The sequence below is a fragment of the Diospyros lotus genome, chromosome 13 (assembly GCF_014633365.1).
Source record: "Diospyros lotus cultivar Yz01 chromosome 13, ASM1463336v1, whole genome shotgun sequence".
In the NCBI taxonomy this organism is placed as follows: domain Eukaryota; kingdom Viridiplantae; phylum Streptophyta; class Magnoliopsida; order Ericales; family Ebenaceae; genus Diospyros; species Diospyros lotus.
Window position 1 is genome coordinate 33,109,263 of NC_068350.1, and position 19,640 is coordinate 33,128,902.

Genomic DNA, 19,640 nt, shown 5'->3' on the forward strand with positions numbered 1-19,640 from the left:
ATTAAAAACACCTAGACCCAATTTAGGGACATTACACCATTATTTTAAAATTATTTTTTAAGTTACAAAATTATAAACATATTCAAATTATATTTATTGCTCTATTTGAAGTTGTTATAAAACTTAAATCAAATTTTGTATAATATGTTTTAATTTCAAAAATAATTTTAAATCACCCGACTCACCTCCTATTTTCGATGCACACTCCTAAAAGTATCTTAGAAATCTCTTTTTAAAATTTAATTAATATACTTCACATTTATGATTTTTTCAGTAATAAAATTAATTTTTTGGTTAATCTTTTTGTTCACTACTATTTATAGTTCGAATAAGATAATTGAACCAAAAAAATTTAAAAATTTATATTAATGTTATAGGATAAATTTCTCGAGAGTTTGTCTAAATTACATCGATCACCTTTGTATTTTTGAAAATGACACCAACCTCCCATTAAAATTTAATGACACTGTAAATTTAGCTTTTTCATATAGTTTTTCAAGTTGGATTTTAAGAAATGCTGAAAATATTTTGTTAACTAAAAGTTCATAGTATTATTTTTAATTATATTTCTTGTTAATATTTATTTTGTTCTATCACTTTGAATTTATTAAAACTTATTTTAAATATATCAATTAATATATAAAGAAATTATTAAATATTAAATATATGTGGGTAGTTTGAATATTAAAGATGGTAATGTTTTTTTATTCCATCATATGTGTATATAAAGGTCTAAATCAATGTATGAAATTCGTAAAAATTAAACTCAAAAGTTAAGAATGAAGCATAAGAGATAAAGAAATGAAAACATCGTATAAAAAGAGGGCCTAAGATACCTTCTCGAGTAAAGACCTAGTCTTGACAACCAAATACATCGTCACAACACTTAAAAATTCAGTCAGTTTAAAAAATTATTTATTCTAGAATATTGAAATTTGTTAGCCTGATTGCATCACAATCAAAAGTTCAAATGAAGGCTCCTAATGCTTGCTTTGGCTCAAGCTCAGTTTCGCTACCCAAAAAATGACTCAAACTTGCAATGTCTAATCCTTCTTCTTCTTTAGATCAAGAATGATTGAGGCTTTCATTGGACTCCTCAGAGGGTTGAAGAGACCATCTCTGGAGCCGTTCGGATGCATTTTTCACCTGCAGATGGAAAACAGTTTGTCATGATCAAAGTGAAACCACACCAAGATTATCTGTAAGTTCATTCTTTTTGGAGTTACCTGCTCATCCCAACTAGTTCTCCATATCATGAAACCGAGTACAAGTATTTGGATCGCCATGCCAGAGATCATCCCAATCCATATTCCCTATAAGACGACAGCAACAACAAACAACAATAAGGCGCATTCCCTTCGCTTAAAAGAACTTTTTTGATGTCAAGAACAATAAATCTATGGTGAACTGAAGACTGAGATTCTGAATATTGGTTAGTACCTTAATTTCAAGATCAGCCACATATGCAAGCACAACTCCAAATGGAATCCCAATCACATAATAGCAGCCAAGGTTTATCACAGCAACGCTAGCCTGTAAACCGGCGCCAACAGCCACCCCTGCTAGCAAGGCTTCAGCAGTTATATATATATATAGACAAAACATTTATTGTTCTTGATCAATTCATCAGAGGGAATAAATTTTGATTGTTATTATTAACCGCAGAAACAAGAAACTGGAAATGTTTTGATCTGAAATTTTTTTTTCCGGCCGGGGGGGGGGGGGGGGGGGGGGGGGGGGAACTTGCCGGTGAGTACAGGCTGAATGCCATTGAACAGCATTGTGAAAGCAAGCAGAACAGAGAGGTCTCCAACAGTTTCTGCCACTTCCTCACTGCTTGTAAACAAGTATCCAAGTTTATTGCCAAAAACTAAACAGAGGATGAAGCACAAAACTCCAAGTAGAACTGAAGTGCCCATTATGACTTTAATTGAAAACTTTGCAGCTTTAGCATCTCCTCTTCCCAGTTCGTTTGAAATTCGCACACTACACCATACCAAACAAAAAAAATAAATAAAAAAAGTCCAAATTAAGATGGATTTAAATGGGTAATAACAGCTTGTTTAGATTAGAGCAATGGATGGACCCTCCTAGTTAGGTCATACCTTGAAGCACTAAGGAAACCGAGGAAAAGCATAAACTGCCAAGCGCTGATATTTAGACTGCAAAAGCCATGGAATTAGGAAGAAGCGAGTTTTTGGAAGAAAAGAGCATGAAGAACCAGAACAGTGAATTATATTTACCAAATTGAGAAGGCAGAAATGGCAACCTCTGCATTTTTCATGTAGCCGGCAACCAGAAGTAAAATAGAATTGTACCATAACTCCAAGCTATAAGTAAAATTAAGAGAATTAGGATCAAAGGAGTTCTCTAAGAGTCTTGACTGTATGTTAATTTCAATGGGTGTAACATATAGAGCAAATGGAGGACATTACCAAAGCATTATGCCAGAGGATACCGATAACTTCACCACAGGCCACAGATCAGTGAACGCAGCCATGGTGAATCCCTTCCATGTATCAGGGCACCACCCTCCGAAAATGTAAAAGAACTCCCCAAAAACAACTAGCCAAGACGATATACTCAGCGAACCCATTGCACCGGAAACTCCCAGGCTCAGCTTGTACACAAAGATCCACGACAAGGCCAGATGGAGCAGGAATGTGGAAGCACTGAGCCATGCGACGACCGCGTTCTTCAATTGGCTTTGCAGGTACATCTGAATAGTCAAACTGAAGATGAAGTTGTAGATAAAGGGAATGAACCAGAGGGATATGGTGCCGGCTACTTTAGATATGGCTTCGTCTTCGCCTAGAAGCCGAAAGATGGGTGTTGCGAAGATGAAGATGGGGAGCAGCACAGTTGCAGTGACAAAATTGACGATCCACGAGCGCTGTAGGTATATCCCCATCATGTGGTACTGCCTGGCCCCGAAGGCTTGCCCACAAAGAGTTTCAGTGGCGCTGGACATTCCCAGCTGCAACACCAAATGAGTGAAGTTGGATGAACAGCATGATGCCATATATAAAAACACTGTGAAATTAATTCAAAGCCAGTGACAAACAAGATATAAAGAAGAAGAGCTTAGTTATTACCAGTATCCCGTTTATAAATCGCAACATAATGGTTTGACAAAGTGCATATGCCGCGAGATCTACTTCATCTATGTGGCCAATGAAAGCTTGTGTAACCACCAGAATCCCAAATGCAGACACTCTGGATATTATACCGGGGAATGCCACTCTCCATATCTTTCTGGATTCTAACCAAACTCTCCTTCCCAAATTACCACCACTATGTTCTTCTGACCTGAGTAGCCTCTCATCCATCTTGTTGTCCATATTTCTGCAAAACAGTGTAAAAATTAATGATCTTTAAGGTAGAATGTAGTTTAAAATAGCATGATCTGCCCCGTACATTCTTGCATATGTACATATGCATAAAGTTCACTATGTTGTCCAAAATTTGATTTTGACTAGAAAAATGTGCCAACTAACAATAAAACTAAATTGCAGAATTATAAAGAAATGAGATTTGAATATACAAAATAGAACCAGAATGAAGTGAGATATGCCGAATCAATCTCCTTAAGACAAATTTTGCCCCTGGCAATGGTGCTAATAGGATTGACGGATGTTTGTCTCCTAAGATACAATACTTCTTCCAAGAATTAGTATAGCACTATACTAACCTGGTCAGGTGAACTAAAAATTAATCGTACTCTTCTTGACTGGAGGAAAGAAATTAAAATCTCGCACACTTGAAAAATAATTGAGGTAGTAAGAAAGTATTTTGGAGAAGGAAAGAAAGAAATCAATTAACTTGAATTGATTTTCGATGGAGAAAATGGAATTAGGGGGTCCTATTTACATAGTTGCAGTGTCCAATCTCATGTTGTTTGATTTGGATTAATCTGGATCGTTAGATCGCATCCTTTCAAATTTGGGCGCGATCTAGCAGTCCAGATTGCACCCTCTTGCAAAGGTCCACATCTCTTACCATGCACCTCTCACACTCGAATGAACGTATCCACTAACCCGTGCCTCGTCAGCACCCGTACAAACAATGAGGCTTTTCCCTATATTTGGGCTTTGTTAACGGGCCTAGTCTTGGAGACTTTTCCAATTCACACATTTTAGCCCAATAAATTCATTCACCCATTAATTCCAACACACTCACTATGAAAACAGAAGATTGCAAGGGAATTAGTACCAAACAAAGAGGGATCCAAGCAAAGGCATTAGTACTAATAGTAGGTAACCCACTAAATTCACTTCGTGACTGCCTCTAAATGGCTCTCTTTTGTCTCTCAAAACCCATATATATATATATATATATATTAGAGTTAAAAAACAAAAAATATTTTCTGAAACTCAACGGGGCCTTAAGTTCCCTTCTTTGATAGTTTCCATCCTTCCCAATACTCCTTCCAGCTAGCTCTTAATACCAGAAAGAGATCTTGAATCAAAATAGGTACTCCCTTCATCGCATTAGTTCCTTTTCTTCCAATTCTTCTCCATTAGAATTACTCCAAAAATCAGTAAATTCCTCTCCGCTTATACAAATCTCAAGTGTTGGAATAGAATATATAAAACTCTAATACCACATGTATGTTAGGGAAAAATTCATAATAGCTCCCATACTATCTTCTTTGAATAGAACTACAACTCACAAAACCAAGTGATATAGAAAAGGTTGCAGAATGAAAGAAATACAAAATTACAGATTAGAGACTCCATTGATGGATACAACCCAGTATATATCTTTACTTATATATCTATTTGCTATATTTCTGCTTGTCTTTGAAAATGAAATGTGAGAATAATAAATGAATAAATATATAATCAAACATGTAAGTTGAGGAAGAGAGTTACTTTAGCGCAGATAACTTCAAGAAAGGTCAGGATTTGTGCACTCTAGAAGCTTGATTAGGTTATAAACACGGCGTTCCACAGCCTGCTGTGATATCTTCTGCTTGTCTGTGTGTTCGCGAGTGGGTGAGTGAGTGAGTGAGAGAGAGAGAGAGGAGGGAGAAGTCCACTTTGGTTTCCTGTTCAATCGGTATTTATGTAGTCCCAGGTGATGCTAAAACTTGCTTAAGATTAGTACACGTCACACTTTCCACTTGAATTCTCTTTATATGCAAGGAGACACTTCCAGTTAAAGTGTAATTAACCATTGAGAAGGGTTGATTGATAGAATATTTAAGCTGAATATTAATAATTCTAAGCATCTTTTCAATTATAATAATTTTAACAATTTTTAATGATATTATTCATTTGATCGTGATTGCAAAATCTGCATCGTTCACTTAAATCTACATAAAATTGACAGAGATGCTACACCTAACCTTACAAACAACCATTTATTCAAAAGTGCAGGAACCACTCTAAGATATAAAATATTGGTACATCAAGGCTACACTTTAGACTTATATAATATATGTAAAATAATAAAAATATTTCATATGTCTCATCGCTTTAAATAAGAGATAGTTTATTTATATTTTTTATTTTATCACTTTAAATAAGAGATATTTTTATTATTTTATATATATTGTGTAGTTCAAAAAATATCAATAATAATTTTTAAAGTCATAAGTGTAATTCAAAGAGGGGTACAACACACCTTGGAAGGGTAGGTACCAACTACCTGCAAGTGCCCTAAAATTGCTCCTGTATCCCTATTTCCCACTGGAACCCTTTATATTTGAACATGCTTTTGTATGTTATTTGGGTCCAAAGAAACATAAAGATATTTACAGAAGGTGCCCCATAAATTTCTCTTTCTATTTGAATGATGAATTAGAAATTGAAGGAATTGAAACTCTATATTGTAATGTTGCTGCCATGGTTTGAATTGCGTTGTGTCGTTTATTATTGATTCACTCACTAATCGCAATTGAAAAAACAACCCCATATTGTAGGGCTGTGTACTTGCACAAGTGGACAGTTGGCGACCTCACATACAAAATAGGCAGAGTGTTCAATTTAATTGGCTTTATAAATAGAGGTAGATTGAAGGTTGGTTGAGCCACCTACCAATGGAACAATCAAACCTACTGTTCCTTGAGAATGGGGGTTGAATTTGGACCTGCCTTCACCATCTGCAAACTAATTAAGGGTCACAGTTTTCCAGAATTTTCAACAAAGAGGTACAAATAATATTAATGCAGCCAAACATGCATGTCATGTTACACGTAAACAAGGGGCTGGGGGCATGTTGTGTGTCCACTGCCCAATGTAGAAAAGCTTTGCTGCGTGTCATAACCTCAAGCCTGAAAAGAAGAGCGACAGAACAGTATTCCGTCATTAAATTCTAAAAATAAAAAATAAAATATTTTTTTAATAATTAGCGATAAAAAATATATTTCATCACTAATTTTAGCAACGAAATATTTTTTCTATTGCTGAAAATTGCGATGGAAAAATATTTCCATCGTTAAGTAAAAGAATTTTTTTATAAAAAATTTTAATATTTTGCGATGAAAATGTTAGTTCATCACTAAAATTGGAAGAAAATTTCTGTAGCTAAATTTTTAAAATAATTTTTTTTAAAAATTGTAGTTTGTGACAAAAAAAGTATTATGTCGCTAATTACATGAAACTTTTTTTATTTTTTGCATTGGTGACGAAATTACGTGTCCGTCATTAAACTTAGCGACAGAATTACTTGTATGTCGCTAATTTTAGCGACAAACTAATATTTTCATGGCCAAATTTTAATTTCCTTTTTCTTTTTATTTTTATTTTTATAAATATGTTTAGATTATTATAAAAATATTTTTAATTTATTTTAGCGACAGACTACCCGTTCGTCGCTAATTTGAATTTCTAATTAAATATATATAAATGTAAACTAAATATGAATTTTTTTTGAATGTATAATAATTTACTATTGATGCTACACCCATTATTTTCTTCTATAATAATAATTTACCTTGAGTTAACATTTAGAATAGAAAGATCGATTTCATAATAACTTGTTGAATTAAGAAAAATAATACATCAAATATAATCAGAATGTATATTTCTTATATAATATACATCAAACACGATCTTATTTAATAATATATTTATTCATTCAATAATATATCTTCATTGTGTAATATATCTATTCAGTACTTAATTAATATAAAAAAATAAAAAATATCAAATTATATAAAATCTAAAATAAAATATATATAAATATAAACTAAATACGAAAAAAAATTTAAATTGAAATTTATATTATGTACTCCTTACTTTCTTCTTTTGTTGTATTGTTGTAATGGTTGAATATATAATAATTTACTATTGAAATTAAGCATAACAAAGTAATGAGATGTTAATGAACCATATATGGAAGCATGATGACTTCTTTTTTCGCAGTAAGAATTAATATTACTTGAAATAATTTCAAATATAGAACAACTATAGAAGTTGATTGCCAAAAACTATAGTTTTTCACTCAAACATTTTATGTTCTTATAAAGTATATGTGGTTGTCGCCTGAAGTTCCATCAGGCCTTTGGGAAAATTATTTTGATATGGAAGTTGTCTATCGCCTTCTCTTCATCTTCGTCTCATATTTAACTTAATTTCATATATTTTTGATACTTATCTGCATTGTGTTTGATTAATCAAACATTATAATGTCTGTTTGATTAATTATAAATATATGAATTAACTTAATTTCATATGATTAATGTGACATGAAATTTAAAAATATAATATAAATTTATTTTAATATAAATGAGTTGAAATTATTTTTTGAAATTGAATAAAATTATGAATCAAATTATACATTAAAGTTAACATTTTATATTCTTATAAAGTGACACATATATGATCATAATATAGCATTTTAATTAATCATAAGAGTTGTATATAAATAATATAAAATGTAAAGATAATATAGAAAAATGTTAAATATAAAATTATATAAAATGTATAATAAAAAATTAAATATATATAAATTTAAACTAAATCTGAAAAATATTTTTAAATTAAAATATATATTAAATGTATAATAATTTACTATTGTTATTATACTCATTGCTTCTATTTTTAAACATTATAAATATAATTTAAGTTTTGTGATAAGATTTTGAATTAAGATTAACAATATATATATTAAACATGATATATATATTTTTTTATATAGTATACATTAACGTCTATAAAGTATATATCAAATATGATCTTGATTAATAATAAAACATATGCAGCATTTTAATATTATAAAACTATATAAATAAATAAATTATTTAAAATATTATTTTATTATTTTATTTAAAAAATTAATAATTTTTAGTAACACAAAATTTAAACTTAAAACTACTTTTAACTTAAATTAATAATTTATATATTTTAGTAGTTAAAACTCTACATTTCTATGTTTAAACATAATATAAATATATTTTTTCTTTCCCATTATTTAACACTTATAATAGAAATATTATTTTTTAATAACTTTTTAAGTTAAGAATAACAATACATCAAACATGATTAGGATATATATTTCTATATACATCAATATCTATATAGTATTCAAATATGAAACCCCCACTTTTTTTCCTTCTTTCCCCAAATCCCTAAATATTTAACCCTAACCCACCCAATCTCCCCTCCTCTCTCTCTCTCTGTGTGAATTCACTCCTGTTGTCAACTCATCCATCACCATTGCCATCGCCTCTGTTCGTTGCTGTTGCCATCGCTTCTGTTTGTTACAGCTGTCATTGCCTCTGCCTCCGTTTGTCACCACTGCCATTGCCTCTGTTCGTCACCTTTACATCCGCCTCTGTTCGTCGTTGCTACCTCTGCCTCCGCCTCCGTTCGTCGCCGTTGTCTCAGAGCATCTTGCTATTGCACTTGCAAGTATTATTCCGATCATCTCTTCCATCCACTTGCTACTGTAGTTAAATTTCATATAAGATGTTTTTCTTGTGGCCTTTTTGCTTGGTCGTAGTGAGGAGTGTTCGGTCTTATGGGCATAGAGTTTTTATAAGGTGTCTATTTTCATTCCATAATATATGCTTTTGGGGTAGCTTGACAAGCTGGATTGAACTAGCAGCTTTGGCGCTACTGGTAGAGTGTTTTAGCCATTTTAAATTGTCTTTTATGATTATTTATAATTTTTTTATTTTACGTTTCAGTTATGTTTTTGTTTTGGGCTTATTCTAGAGTTATGTTTTTTTCTAGTCTGTAGCCTGTTAGTACATAAATAGCTATTATGAAGTTATTTATTTATTTTGTAAAAACCTAGCAAGCTTTATTTATACACTTATTTTATAGATGTCTTTGATTTTCCTATGTGTCTGGGTGAAGAACAGTGAACTAGCTCTTGATCTTGTTTCTTTAATCATGTAGCTAGGAGGAATACTACTGGGAAAGTACATAACCATTCTATCCCAAACAGTTACTGCTAATGGTGTTGAGTTGGTGTATGTATTGAGAGAGAGGGTGGGAAGTGAGAATAAATGTATAGGAGCAGGGAGATACTGTAAAAGATGACAGATAAAATATAGAGGTAAAGGGTGATTATTGTTATTTAAAAAATTTGAAGGGTAATCTTTATAAGTAAGTCAAATCTTAGAAATAGTTATTGAAAATTATCTAAAATTATTTTGCATAAAAATATTATTTTTTATATGAACTTATATTTGTTGAGAAATTCCCGTAAAATAGATCACACAATCAAATAATCTTGGCAGTACCAATGATTCAAGAAATCCGAATAAAACGAAAATACGAATGCAAACACACAATGCAAATAAAAATCAAAAAGTCGAAGACGGCATATACGTGTTCGGATCAAAAGATCCTACTCACGGCAGAGGCTCTGCCTCTACTCAATCTATTAAAAATATATACACACGAGATTTACAAAATCAATTACACCGAGAGACACAAGAACCTCTCTCAAGCTCCTATGGAAAAACTAGAACAATACATCAAGATCAAAAAATCATAAACTATACAAAAGCAAATGACAGAATACATTGCTCCGTAAAACCCGAGCAATCCCAGCACTCATAAACTCACTCTAATATCCCGGTAATTTGAGAATAATTAATGGTTATTAATTAAATTGGGAGCAGCTGATAATTATTAAATTAATTGGGAGCGGTTGGTAATGAATAACTATGGTATTTGTGGTAACTATCAAATATTTGTGAGTTCAAAGGAAATATTGATTTAATTTTTATTTTCAGTGATTATTGGGTATTTGGAGATTTAAGGAAAAAATATTTATATTGTTTTGAGGAAATAGAAAATCAAGGGTAATTAATTAAATTATTTGGGAATATTTAAGGAAATAAAGGAAGATTAAAATAAAGTGAATTGGGTGAATTTTTAGAAATTTGTGGTGTAAGTGTAATAAGGGAAAATTACATGTGGGGTGCAAGTGTCAATTTATGAAAGTTCGAGTGTAAGGGAATTATTAAGGGGGGTGCGTGTGTAATTAATGAAAGTTGTGGGTGCTGAACGTGATTTGCAGAAGTGGCCGAGTTTCATTTTAACTTTAATGATGTGAGTATATATAATGAAGAAGTAGATGGATTAGGCGGTTGGCATGCACGAGGGGTGAGAGGCGGTCGCGGGTTCGATTTGCGGAGAAAGCTTGCGCGCACCAGAGAAATTGGCTAAATTTTATCAGCTATAAGGCGCCCAAAACGGCGCTGTTTTGGGTAGGCGATGGGGGGCGATGCAGCAGCAGCTTGCCTCGCCACGTGGTGCGCTCTCAGCCACCCATTTCCTACACGAGAAGCCTCTATTCTGTTTCATTTTGAGGCTGATTTCGGCTATTTTTTAAGCAGAAACAACAAGAAAATTGAGAAAAAGGAAGCAGCGCGTAGAAAGGGAAAATTTGAAGAAAAACTGGAGATTAAACGCGGTTTAATCACCATTTAATTAGGTAGGAAAGTAAAGAAATTTGTAATGAACATTTCTTACGGTTGGAATTTCATTTTGGGCTCGATTTTATAAATTTTGAGAATTTATGTTAATTTGCAGAGTGTATTAATTTGGTGGCATTCAAGCTTGAAAACGTTGTAAACAGCTAAAAAGAGGCAAGCTCTTTACTCCCTTTATGACTCTCATTCGATTTATGAATTTTATATCCTCCCTTAACTCGATTTGGTTCCATAAATTAATTATGCTCATTATAAACGGTTATTGTGCGAATTTTGCTTAATTAATTTAATTAGGAGACTTCTGGGGTTAAATACCTTTGTGAACTCTTTCCATTTTGTGAACCTCACGTCTACCCTTAATTCATTTGATTTCACGTATTAATTATACGAATTGAGAATTTTACTAGCATGATTTAATTTAAAGTAAATATAAGATTCGTTGGAGTTTTATTTGTTGTGTGCCTACAAGGGTTAGTACCGCCCCCATTCCTTTCGAAATGATGTTGAACCCAAATTGGAGACTAGGTTCCTAGATGTGCGGGTTTACTTATGGATTTCCCGGGTGTGTGTCGGCTAGGGTTATCGAGCAATGGGGCAAGAATCGGCTATCTGGTGACGTCGTGGGAGTAGACTATCGCACGACCCTGACATGGACCATCGAGCGGACACTCCTAATCACTGATCGTTAACCGATGCTAGACACTGCTGACTAGCCCTACCATTATGTGGTTTATGTGGTTCACTGCATGATTTGATATATTGTATTACCGTTCATGGTTTGATATGCACATGGGTACGGGTTGCATGTTGGGGTATTCATTTATTGAGTATGCTTGGACACAGACATTCTAGCGTGGTTAGATTACATCTGGCACGAGCATATGCATTGTGTGTGGTTTACTATGTGGGTAGAGCATGGCCTGATGCCTGGATGTATGAGCGCTGGTGTATCACGTTAATGCTCATTACGCCATTGCATTTTTTTGTGCATTGCATGGTTACCGACAGTTTACAGATGTCGGAGGGGAGGATCGTTCCGAGGGAGCCTATGACTCGGTTATTCTACAGCTCTGGTGTCGAGAGTATCGACGCGAGCATTCAGGTGACGGGAGCACCAACTCGGGACGACACACATAGATTTGCTGGAGATATATGTTGCCTTTCAGGGTAGCGGCAGGTTAACATGGGACTTGGGTGCCGTGTGTCTTGTGTGGGCCCCAATGACTGATATGTGCTTTTATTTACGCTTTTATATTGTGTTAGGCGTCTTATGGCTTGTGTGTGCTTGGGGGTTGATGCTCTGGGGAGAGTTTATTGGATATGATCAACCTATAACCTTTCTTTCTTTATGTTTGCTGAGTCTCTTGACTCACTTTGCTTTCCATCATTTCAGGTAGTGGTAGCGTGGGTCAAGGGCAAGGGAGTCAGCATTTAACGGCAGAGTCGGTATGGTGTACAAGCAGTTCCGTCAGTCCCTGTCAACTCTAATGTTTGAAAGGGATTTCCTCTATTATTTTTTACTGTGCGAGATCATTTCTCGTGTCTTATGTTTGTTAGCACATGTGTCTATATGTATTTGTTTATCATGGGACCACTGTGCTAGCGGAGCACCCGTAATACATACATGTGTATAGTTTAGCTTCTGCTATTTTAATTTTTGTGTATGCATGCCAGGGTGATTTCTGTCTTGTGTCACATTCTTTTTCCCTTCCGTAGGTGCTCTCGTTCGGGTAGTTCGGGTGGTTGGGATATCCGGGCGGGGGTGCTTACACTTACCATTCTCTCTCCCAAGCAAACCAGTAAACTATGATACACACACAAGGAGTAAGAATGGATTTTTCCTTGCGTTACCTACCTTTGTGATCTTCAAGTTCTTTTTTCGATACTGCTTCTTGGATCTGTTATCTCTCGATTCTCAGATCTGTTTGTGCGTAACAGTGTGAACAAATTGGGTTTGCAAGAAGTGACGGTTCTATTGCCCAAAGAGAGCTTATATATTTACGGCAAAGGCCGAGACTGGAATTAACCAAAAAATGAACAAGGCACGGGCTGGGCTTATTGGGCTGCATAAACCCGTGGCCCAAACCCAAATTACTTAACCTAATACATTTTGAGTCACAAATCCCAACAGTATTTTAAAAGAAATTATAGTAAGCTCTTGTTATAACAAGACTCCGTTTGTTTTCAGAATTTTTTTTTTTTTTAGGGAAAATAGAGAAGTCATTGGAAGTCTTGAAAAGTGTAGATGATGAAGCTTTCCTCGAGAAGTCATTTTCTGAATTTCCTTTGTATTGTAGCAATTCCCTTTCCATTATTTCCTTTAACTTTGCTATTTTCCTGAAGCTAAACATAGGAAAACAAGTCCACCAAACAAACAAAGCCTAAAATGAAAATTTCCAAAATATTCTTTAAGAAATTATAAAATTGCTCCAGTAAAACAGTCACTGATTTCCAGATTGGTATATAAGAAAAAAGTGATTATTTCTAAGTTCTAAATATATAGTTATATTGCTTTTTTTCTTCCTGGTGAGGAGACAAAAAAGGATTATCTAAAGTGGGCACTATCTGTGGTGCATTTGTCTATTTTGATATGTACACATATTGTGATTTCATAAATAATATAAACATATAAGACAATGAATAACATAATTAATTAAATAATTCCCAACAATTTAGTTAGATTTGTTAGAAGTTAGTCTTAGATTCTCGTTCGATGACTCCCTCAATAGAGCGAGGAGGTCATTGAATTGTCCAGTCGGACAGTTTGAAAATTTGATGTCGTGTTGTATGTTAGGCGAATATGCATTAATTTACTCATGCATGGTATGAAATTTTGGTAGCATTTCACATTATTTTTCGGTTGCATATAGAAATATATTCTATGATTTAAATACCTATGTTTAATTATTATTGATATTAATTTTACTAATTGATTTATTTAATTATAGGTATGATTGGTGCCAGAAGACGTTACCGTGCATGACACAGTGGTTCTAAACATAGCTTTTCTGGGTCAACTACTACTTCCACCTCATCTACTGCAGCACTGCATATTTTGGGGGACGTTTCACTGACCTTCCCCCACCAACATCTCTAGTTGCTGCCCCTGCAGCTGCTTCTGCACCGTCCCATGATGCAAAGTCACTGGTAGATCCATCAACCCACTCGGTTGCCAATCCTTCTACGTCTGAATCACAGCATGTTATAGAGCAAGATAGCGATCGATAACTTTGTTTTCTCTAATTTTTTATATTATGACATATATTAGTTTTTATACTAATTTTTATTATTTCTATATAGGAGTATTTTTTGTCGAACAGTTAACATCTCCCATATTATATCGACGATCTTCAAGAAACGTCTTCATAAGGAATGGCACATTTGGAAAAAAGTGCCTTCGAAGACGAAGGGCTTGTATTGGAATGAATTTGTGATATTAAATTTAAATTAATAATATAATTTTTCTTATTAATTATCAATGTAGAAATGTTTCAGCTATTTAATCTTATTTTTGCTTGTAGAAAAATTTTCTGTGGGATCCTACGATTAATGCATTGGTGAGAAAAAAGGGCACAAAAGTGAGCTAAGCGATACATCGACAACATTCGTAGGTGGCATGCTAATAAAAAATCGACGTTTGTGCCAGATGATGTATGGGATCGTTGGATGTAGAAATTGGAACGAGATGAAGCTTTCAAGAAACAGTCTGCACAAGCGTCGTTGAACCGCTTAAATGAAACGGGTAGCCCTGGCGCCGGTCCTTCTCGCCACACTGAGGGCTCCATATTTTTAGCGGAGCATAAGAGACGAATGGTAAAAAATTTAATTTATTTAATTTGTTAATATTTATAATATTTTATTATTAAAATTATTAATTATATATCATTTTTTTTTTTAGAAAAGGGAGTTTGGGAGAGAGCTCACGCTGATTGAAATTTTTGAACGAATTCATTCAAAAAAAAACTGAAGAATGAGAAAGGACGTACGTCGATAGACGTTCTGCGAGTATCGATGTAAGTTTTTTTTAATTATGACTAATATTAATTTTATAATTAACGTAAATTTTAATATTTGTAATTAACTTTTTTTTTTTCGTTAAACTGTTGTAAGAAACGTACGGACAGTTGCTAGAGCAAGCGACTCAATCGAATGAGGGGTGTGATAAGCCAGTTGAGCCAAATTGCGATCAGATATTCCTCCAGGCTGCCGATGGAAAAAACAAGAAGAAGAGAATTTACGGCACGGGATTCTTATCCCAATCGAAGTTTTCCAACGTCAGCAATTCATCCACTGTCTCATTTGGCCTTCATGAAAGTGCCATCATACAAGAAATGATGGAGAAGATAAACTCGTAGGCTTAGGAGTTGAACGACTTTCAACGACAGATGTCTGAGATGCGAGCTTTGATTGAACAATTTACTACATCTACTCATGGCATGTTTTCCTCTTCTTCTTCTCATCCACAGTCAATTCACCAACCTAACTCGCCTAATGCTGATGACGATTCAAATGATTATGTTTCGTAGTTATATTGGTGTAACTATTAGTATGATATTAATATTATGTTATTTAGACAGTTATGTTTCGTACCTATTTTAATATAACAATCAAGATGATATTTTAATTTTTATTAATATTCTGTTTGAATATTAATTTTTATTTTATAAATATAAATTTTATAATTTCTATAATAATTTTTGTTTTAATTTATATTAGAATTAAGATTATTTCAGATTATTTAGGTTAATTTAATAATTAATTTTAATAAAAAATAAAAATATATTTATTTTAGTAACAAAATTAGTGACTCAATTCTGTCGCTAGAATAAATTATTTTTATTTTTTGATATATTTAGCAATGAAATTTTCTATTGTGAATTTAATTTATTTTATATATATTTTTTATTGTTCTACTTTTTTTAGCGACAAAATTTTCCGTACTTCTTCTTCCCGTGCAGAAACATAATATATATATATGCAGGGCCAACCTGAGATTTGGGGCTCTAAATAATTCTATAAATCAAAATTTTATTGACATATTAGATTTTTAAAATTTTAGACTGAATCTAATATTAACAGTTTACACGATTGAGTTTTAAGTATAAAAAATTTAACTAAAAATTTTTAAAAGTCTAATAACTAAACTATTAATTTATAGAGAAATAATATTTATTATATAACAAATATTAACATGTAAAAAAAATTCACTAAAGCATTAATTTTTCTTATAAACTTTGTAGAACTGGTATTTATTATTTAGCAAACATTAAAATGTAAAAAAATTAACTAAAGCATTAATTGTTTTTTTTTACAACATTTGTGGTATTGGTATTTATTATTTAAGAAACATTAAAATATAAAAAAATTTAAAGGTGCTAATGGAGTGACTTAAACTAATCAACTAATAAACTTTTGATTTACAACCCACCACTCTACCAACTAAGTTTAAATAGAACTGATATAAATTATGTATTTTAGCACATATTTATTATATATTCAAAACTCGAATTTAATTTTTGGGGGCCTTCTATGTTTAGGGTCCCTAGTCGCCTACCCTCAAGGCCGACGCTATATATATGATATATATTAATCAAGAGATTTGAGATAGTGGGATGAATAAGATGTTGGTGTTAGTGCCATATGTTAGATCTAGATGATATTTAGTGTATATGTTGGGTCTAATAATAAAATTTTGTATATCAATAAAGGGTCATATTTTCATTTATACCTTTTCAATTATATATGAATGAGTCCCTAGATGTTCTGGTGATTTTATTCTTAAATTATTAAGAATATGTGATAAAGATCTACAGCACATGATTTTTTAAAGTAATTCTTGATTCTTAGATTTCTCAGAAATAGCGAAATATGATTAATCGATTACGAATTGGTATATGAACTACTACCATTAATTAGTATGGAATACTAATAATAATGGATGGTGAGTCACATACCATATTGCATTCGATGCAGATAGTAGACATGTATATAGGTGTTGGTTGACTATTTACCAAATGTGACACATGTAACATATCATATAGTTTGGAGGATTAATGATTTGTTATTGACATTTGGTTATGTAATTGGTTCTTGGATTGGAAGCGACACAATTGTCTTATATGCTGGTGTTAGAGATTTATTGTTATGCAAAATTACCTGAATATGAGATAGGAATATTCTCTGTGTGATCTATCTATTTAGTGATATATGAAGGTAGGTGATTGCTAACAGGATCAATTACCTTTGGCGTGAGGAGTTGCTAATAGGATCAAAAGTTCTGATGAAGGCTCCTAATGCTTGCTTTGGCTCAATCTCAGTTTCGCTACCAAAACAATGACTCAAACTTGCAATGTCTAATCCTTCTTCTTCTTTAGATCAAGAATGATTGAGGCTTTCATTGGACTCCTCAGAGGGTTGCAGAGACCATCTCTGGAGCCGTTCGGATGCATTTTTCACCTGCAGATGGAAAACAGTTTGTCGTGATCAAAGTGAAACCACACCAAGACTATCTGTAAGTTCATTCTCTTTGGAGTTACCTGCTCATCCCAACTAGTTCTCCATATCATGAAACCGAGTACAAGTATTTGGATTGCCATGCCAGAGATCATCCCGATCCATATTCCCTATACGACAACAACAAAAACAAACAACAAACAACAATAAGGCGCATTCCCTTCGCTTAAAAGAACTTTTTTGATGTCATGGTGAACTGTAGACTAAGATTCTGAATATCCGTTAGTACCTTAATTTCAAGATCAGCCACATATGCAAGCACAACTCCAAATGGAATCCCAATCACATAATAGCAGCCAAGGTTAATCACAGCAACGCTGGCCTGTAAACCCGCGCCAACAGCCACCCCTGCTAGCAAGGTTTCAACAGTTATATATATATATATATAGACAAAACATTTATTGTTCTTGATCAATTCATCAGAGTGAATAAATTTTGATTGTTATTATTAACCGCAGAAACAAGAAACTGGAAATGTTTTGATCTGAATTTTTTTTTTGGGGGGGGAGGGGAACTTGCCGGTGAGTACAGGCTGAATGCCATTGAACAGCATTGTGAAAGCAAGCAGAACAGAGAGGTCTCCAACAGTTTCTGCCACTTCCTCACTGCTTGTAAACAAGTATCCAAGTTTATTGCCAAAAACTAAACAGAGGATGAAGCACAAAACTCCAAGTAGAACTGAAGTGCCCATTATGACTTTAATTGAAAACTTTGCAGCTTTAGCATCTCCTCTTCCCAGTTCGTTTGAAATCCGCACACTACACCATACCAAACAAAATAAATAAATAAATAATTCCAAATTAAGATGGATTTAAATGGGTAATAACAGCTTGTTTAGATTAGAGCAATGGATCGACCCTCCTAGTTAGGTCATACCTTGCAGCACCAAGGAAACCGAGGAACAGCATAAACTGCCAAGCGCTGATATTTAGACTGCAAAAGCCATGGAATTAGGAAGAAGCGAGTTTTTGGAAGCAAAGAGCATAAAGAACCAGTACAGTGAATTATATTTACCAAATTGAGAAGGCAGAAATGGCAACCTCTGCATTTTTCATGTAGCCGGCAACTAGAAGTAAAATAGAATTGTACCATAACTCCAAGCTATAAGTAAAATTAAGAGAATTAGGATCAAAGGAGTTCTCTAAGAGTCTTGACTGTATGTTAATTTCAATGGGTGTAACATATAGAGCAAACGGAGGACATTACCAAAGCATTATGCCAGAGGATACCGATAACTTCACCACAGGCCACAGATCAGTGAACGCAGCCATGGTGAATCCCTTCCATGTATCAGGGCACCACCCTCCGAAAATGTAAAAGAACTCCCCAAAAACCACTAGCCAAGACGATATACTCAACGCACCCATTGCACCGAAAACTCCCAAGCTCAGCTTGGACACAAAGATCCACGACAAGGCCAGATGGAGCAGGAATGTGGACGCACTGAGCCATGCGATGACCGCGTTCTTCAACTGGCTTTGTAGGTACATCTGAATAGTCAAACTGAAGATGAAGCTGTACACAAAGGGAATGAACCAGAGGGATATGGTGCCGGCTACTTTAGATATGGCTTCGTCTTCGCCTAGAAGCCGAAAGATGGGTGTTGCGAAGATGAAGATGGGGAGTAGCACAGTTGCAGTGACGAAATCGACGATCCACGAGCGCTGTAGGTATATCCCCATCATGTTGTACTGCCTGGCCCCGAAGGCTTGCCCACAAAGAGTTTCAGTGGCGCTGGACATTCCTAGCTGCAACACCAAATAAGTGAAGTTGGATGAACAACATGATGCCATATATAAAAACACTGAAATTAATTCAAAGCCAGTGACAAACAAGATATAGAGAAGAAGAGCTTAGTTATTACCAGTATCCCGTTGACAAATCGCAACATAATGGTTTGACAAAGTGCATATGCCGCGAGATCTACTTCATCTATGTGGCCAATGAAAGCTTGTGTAACCACTAGAATCCCAAATGCAGACACTCTGGATATTATACCGGGGAATGCCACTCTCCATATCTTTCTGGATTCTAACCAAACTCTCCTTCCCAAATTACCACCACTACGTTCTTCTGACCTGAGTAGCCTCTCATCCATCTTGTTGTCCATATTTCTGCAAAACAGTGTAAAAATTAATGATCTTTAAGGTAGAATGTAGTTTAAAATAGCATGATCTGCCCCGTACAATTGTGGGGCTGTGAACTTGCACAAGTGGACACTTGGCGACCT

The 19,640-nt window shown here is 34.0% G+C and overlaps 2 protein-coding genes across 4 annotated transcripts; both read right to left on the reverse strand.

The window, feature by feature from the left end:
* Positions 1–802: 802 nt before the first annotated feature.
* On the reverse strand, positions 803–5,057 carry LOC127788703 (protein DETOXIFICATION 24-like). The gene is made up of 9 exons (XM_052317289.1): positions 4,875–5,057; positions 3,096–3,345; positions 2,436–2,977; positions 2,244–2,330; positions 2,106–2,162; positions 1,748–1,986; positions 1,441–1,559; positions 1,227–1,313; positions 803–1,146 (listed from the first exon to the last, which is right to left on the reverse strand). The coding sequence occupies exons 2-9, from the start codon at positions 3,339–3,341 to the stop codon at positions 1,066–1,068; spliced, it is 1,458 nt and encodes a 485-aa protein (XP_052173249.1). The 5' UTR covers positions 3,342–3,345; positions 4,875–5,057; the 3' UTR covers positions 803–1,065.
* On the reverse strand, positions 803–19,635 carry LOC127788704 (protein DETOXIFICATION 24-like). 3 transcript variants are annotated; one of them, XM_052317292.1, is made up of 9 exons: positions 19,275–19,635; positions 18,617–19,158; positions 18,425–18,511; positions 18,287–18,343; positions 17,930–18,168; positions 17,640–17,758; positions 17,434–17,520; positions 17,257–17,353; positions 803–1,052 (listed from the first exon to the last, which is right to left on the reverse strand). In XM_052317292.1, the coding sequence occupies exons 1-8, from the start codon at positions 19,518–19,520 to the stop codon at positions 17,273–17,275; spliced, it is 1,458 nt and encodes a 485-aa protein (XP_052173252.1). In that variant the 5' UTR covers positions 19,521–19,635; the 3' UTR covers positions 803–1,052; positions 17,257–17,272. The 3 variants fall into 3 exon arrangements, 2 of the variants coding, with proteins under 2 accessions (XP_052173252.1, XP_052173251.1); XR_008020444.1 differs by lacking the exon at positions 803–1,052 and adding an exon at positions 8,788–8,893 and having other exon boundaries at positions 17,139–17,353; XM_052317291.1 differs by lacking the exon at positions 803–1,052 and having other exon boundaries at positions 17,061–17,353.
* Between the last annotated feature and the right edge of the window lie 5 nt (positions 19,636–19,640).

Coding starts and splice junctions, on each gene's coding strand:
- LOC127788703 (XM_052317289.1), bottom strand. CDS start 3,341: ATGGACAACAAGATGGATGAGAGGCTACTCAGGTCAGAAGAACATAGT. Junction 2,331..2,435: donor TCCTCTGGCATAATGCTTTG/GTAATGTCCTCC, acceptor TTTTACTTATAG/CTTGGAGTTATGGTACAATT. Junction 1,560..1,747: donor CATTCAGCCTGTACTCACCG/GCAAGTTCCCCC, acceptor CCTTGCTAGCAG/GGGTGGCTGTTGGCGCCGGT.
- LOC127788704 (XM_052317292.1), bottom strand. CDS start 19,520: ATGGACAACAAGATGGATGAGAGGCTACTCAGGTCAGAAGAACGTAGT. Junction 19,159..19,274: donor GATTTGTCAACGGGATACTG/GTAATAACTAAG, acceptor TTGGTGTTGCAG/CTAGGAATGTCCAGCGCCAC. Junction 18,169..18,286: donor GGTTTCCTTGGTGCTGCAAG/GTATGACCTAAC, acceptor GGTATGGTGTAG/TGTGCGGATTTCAAACGAAC.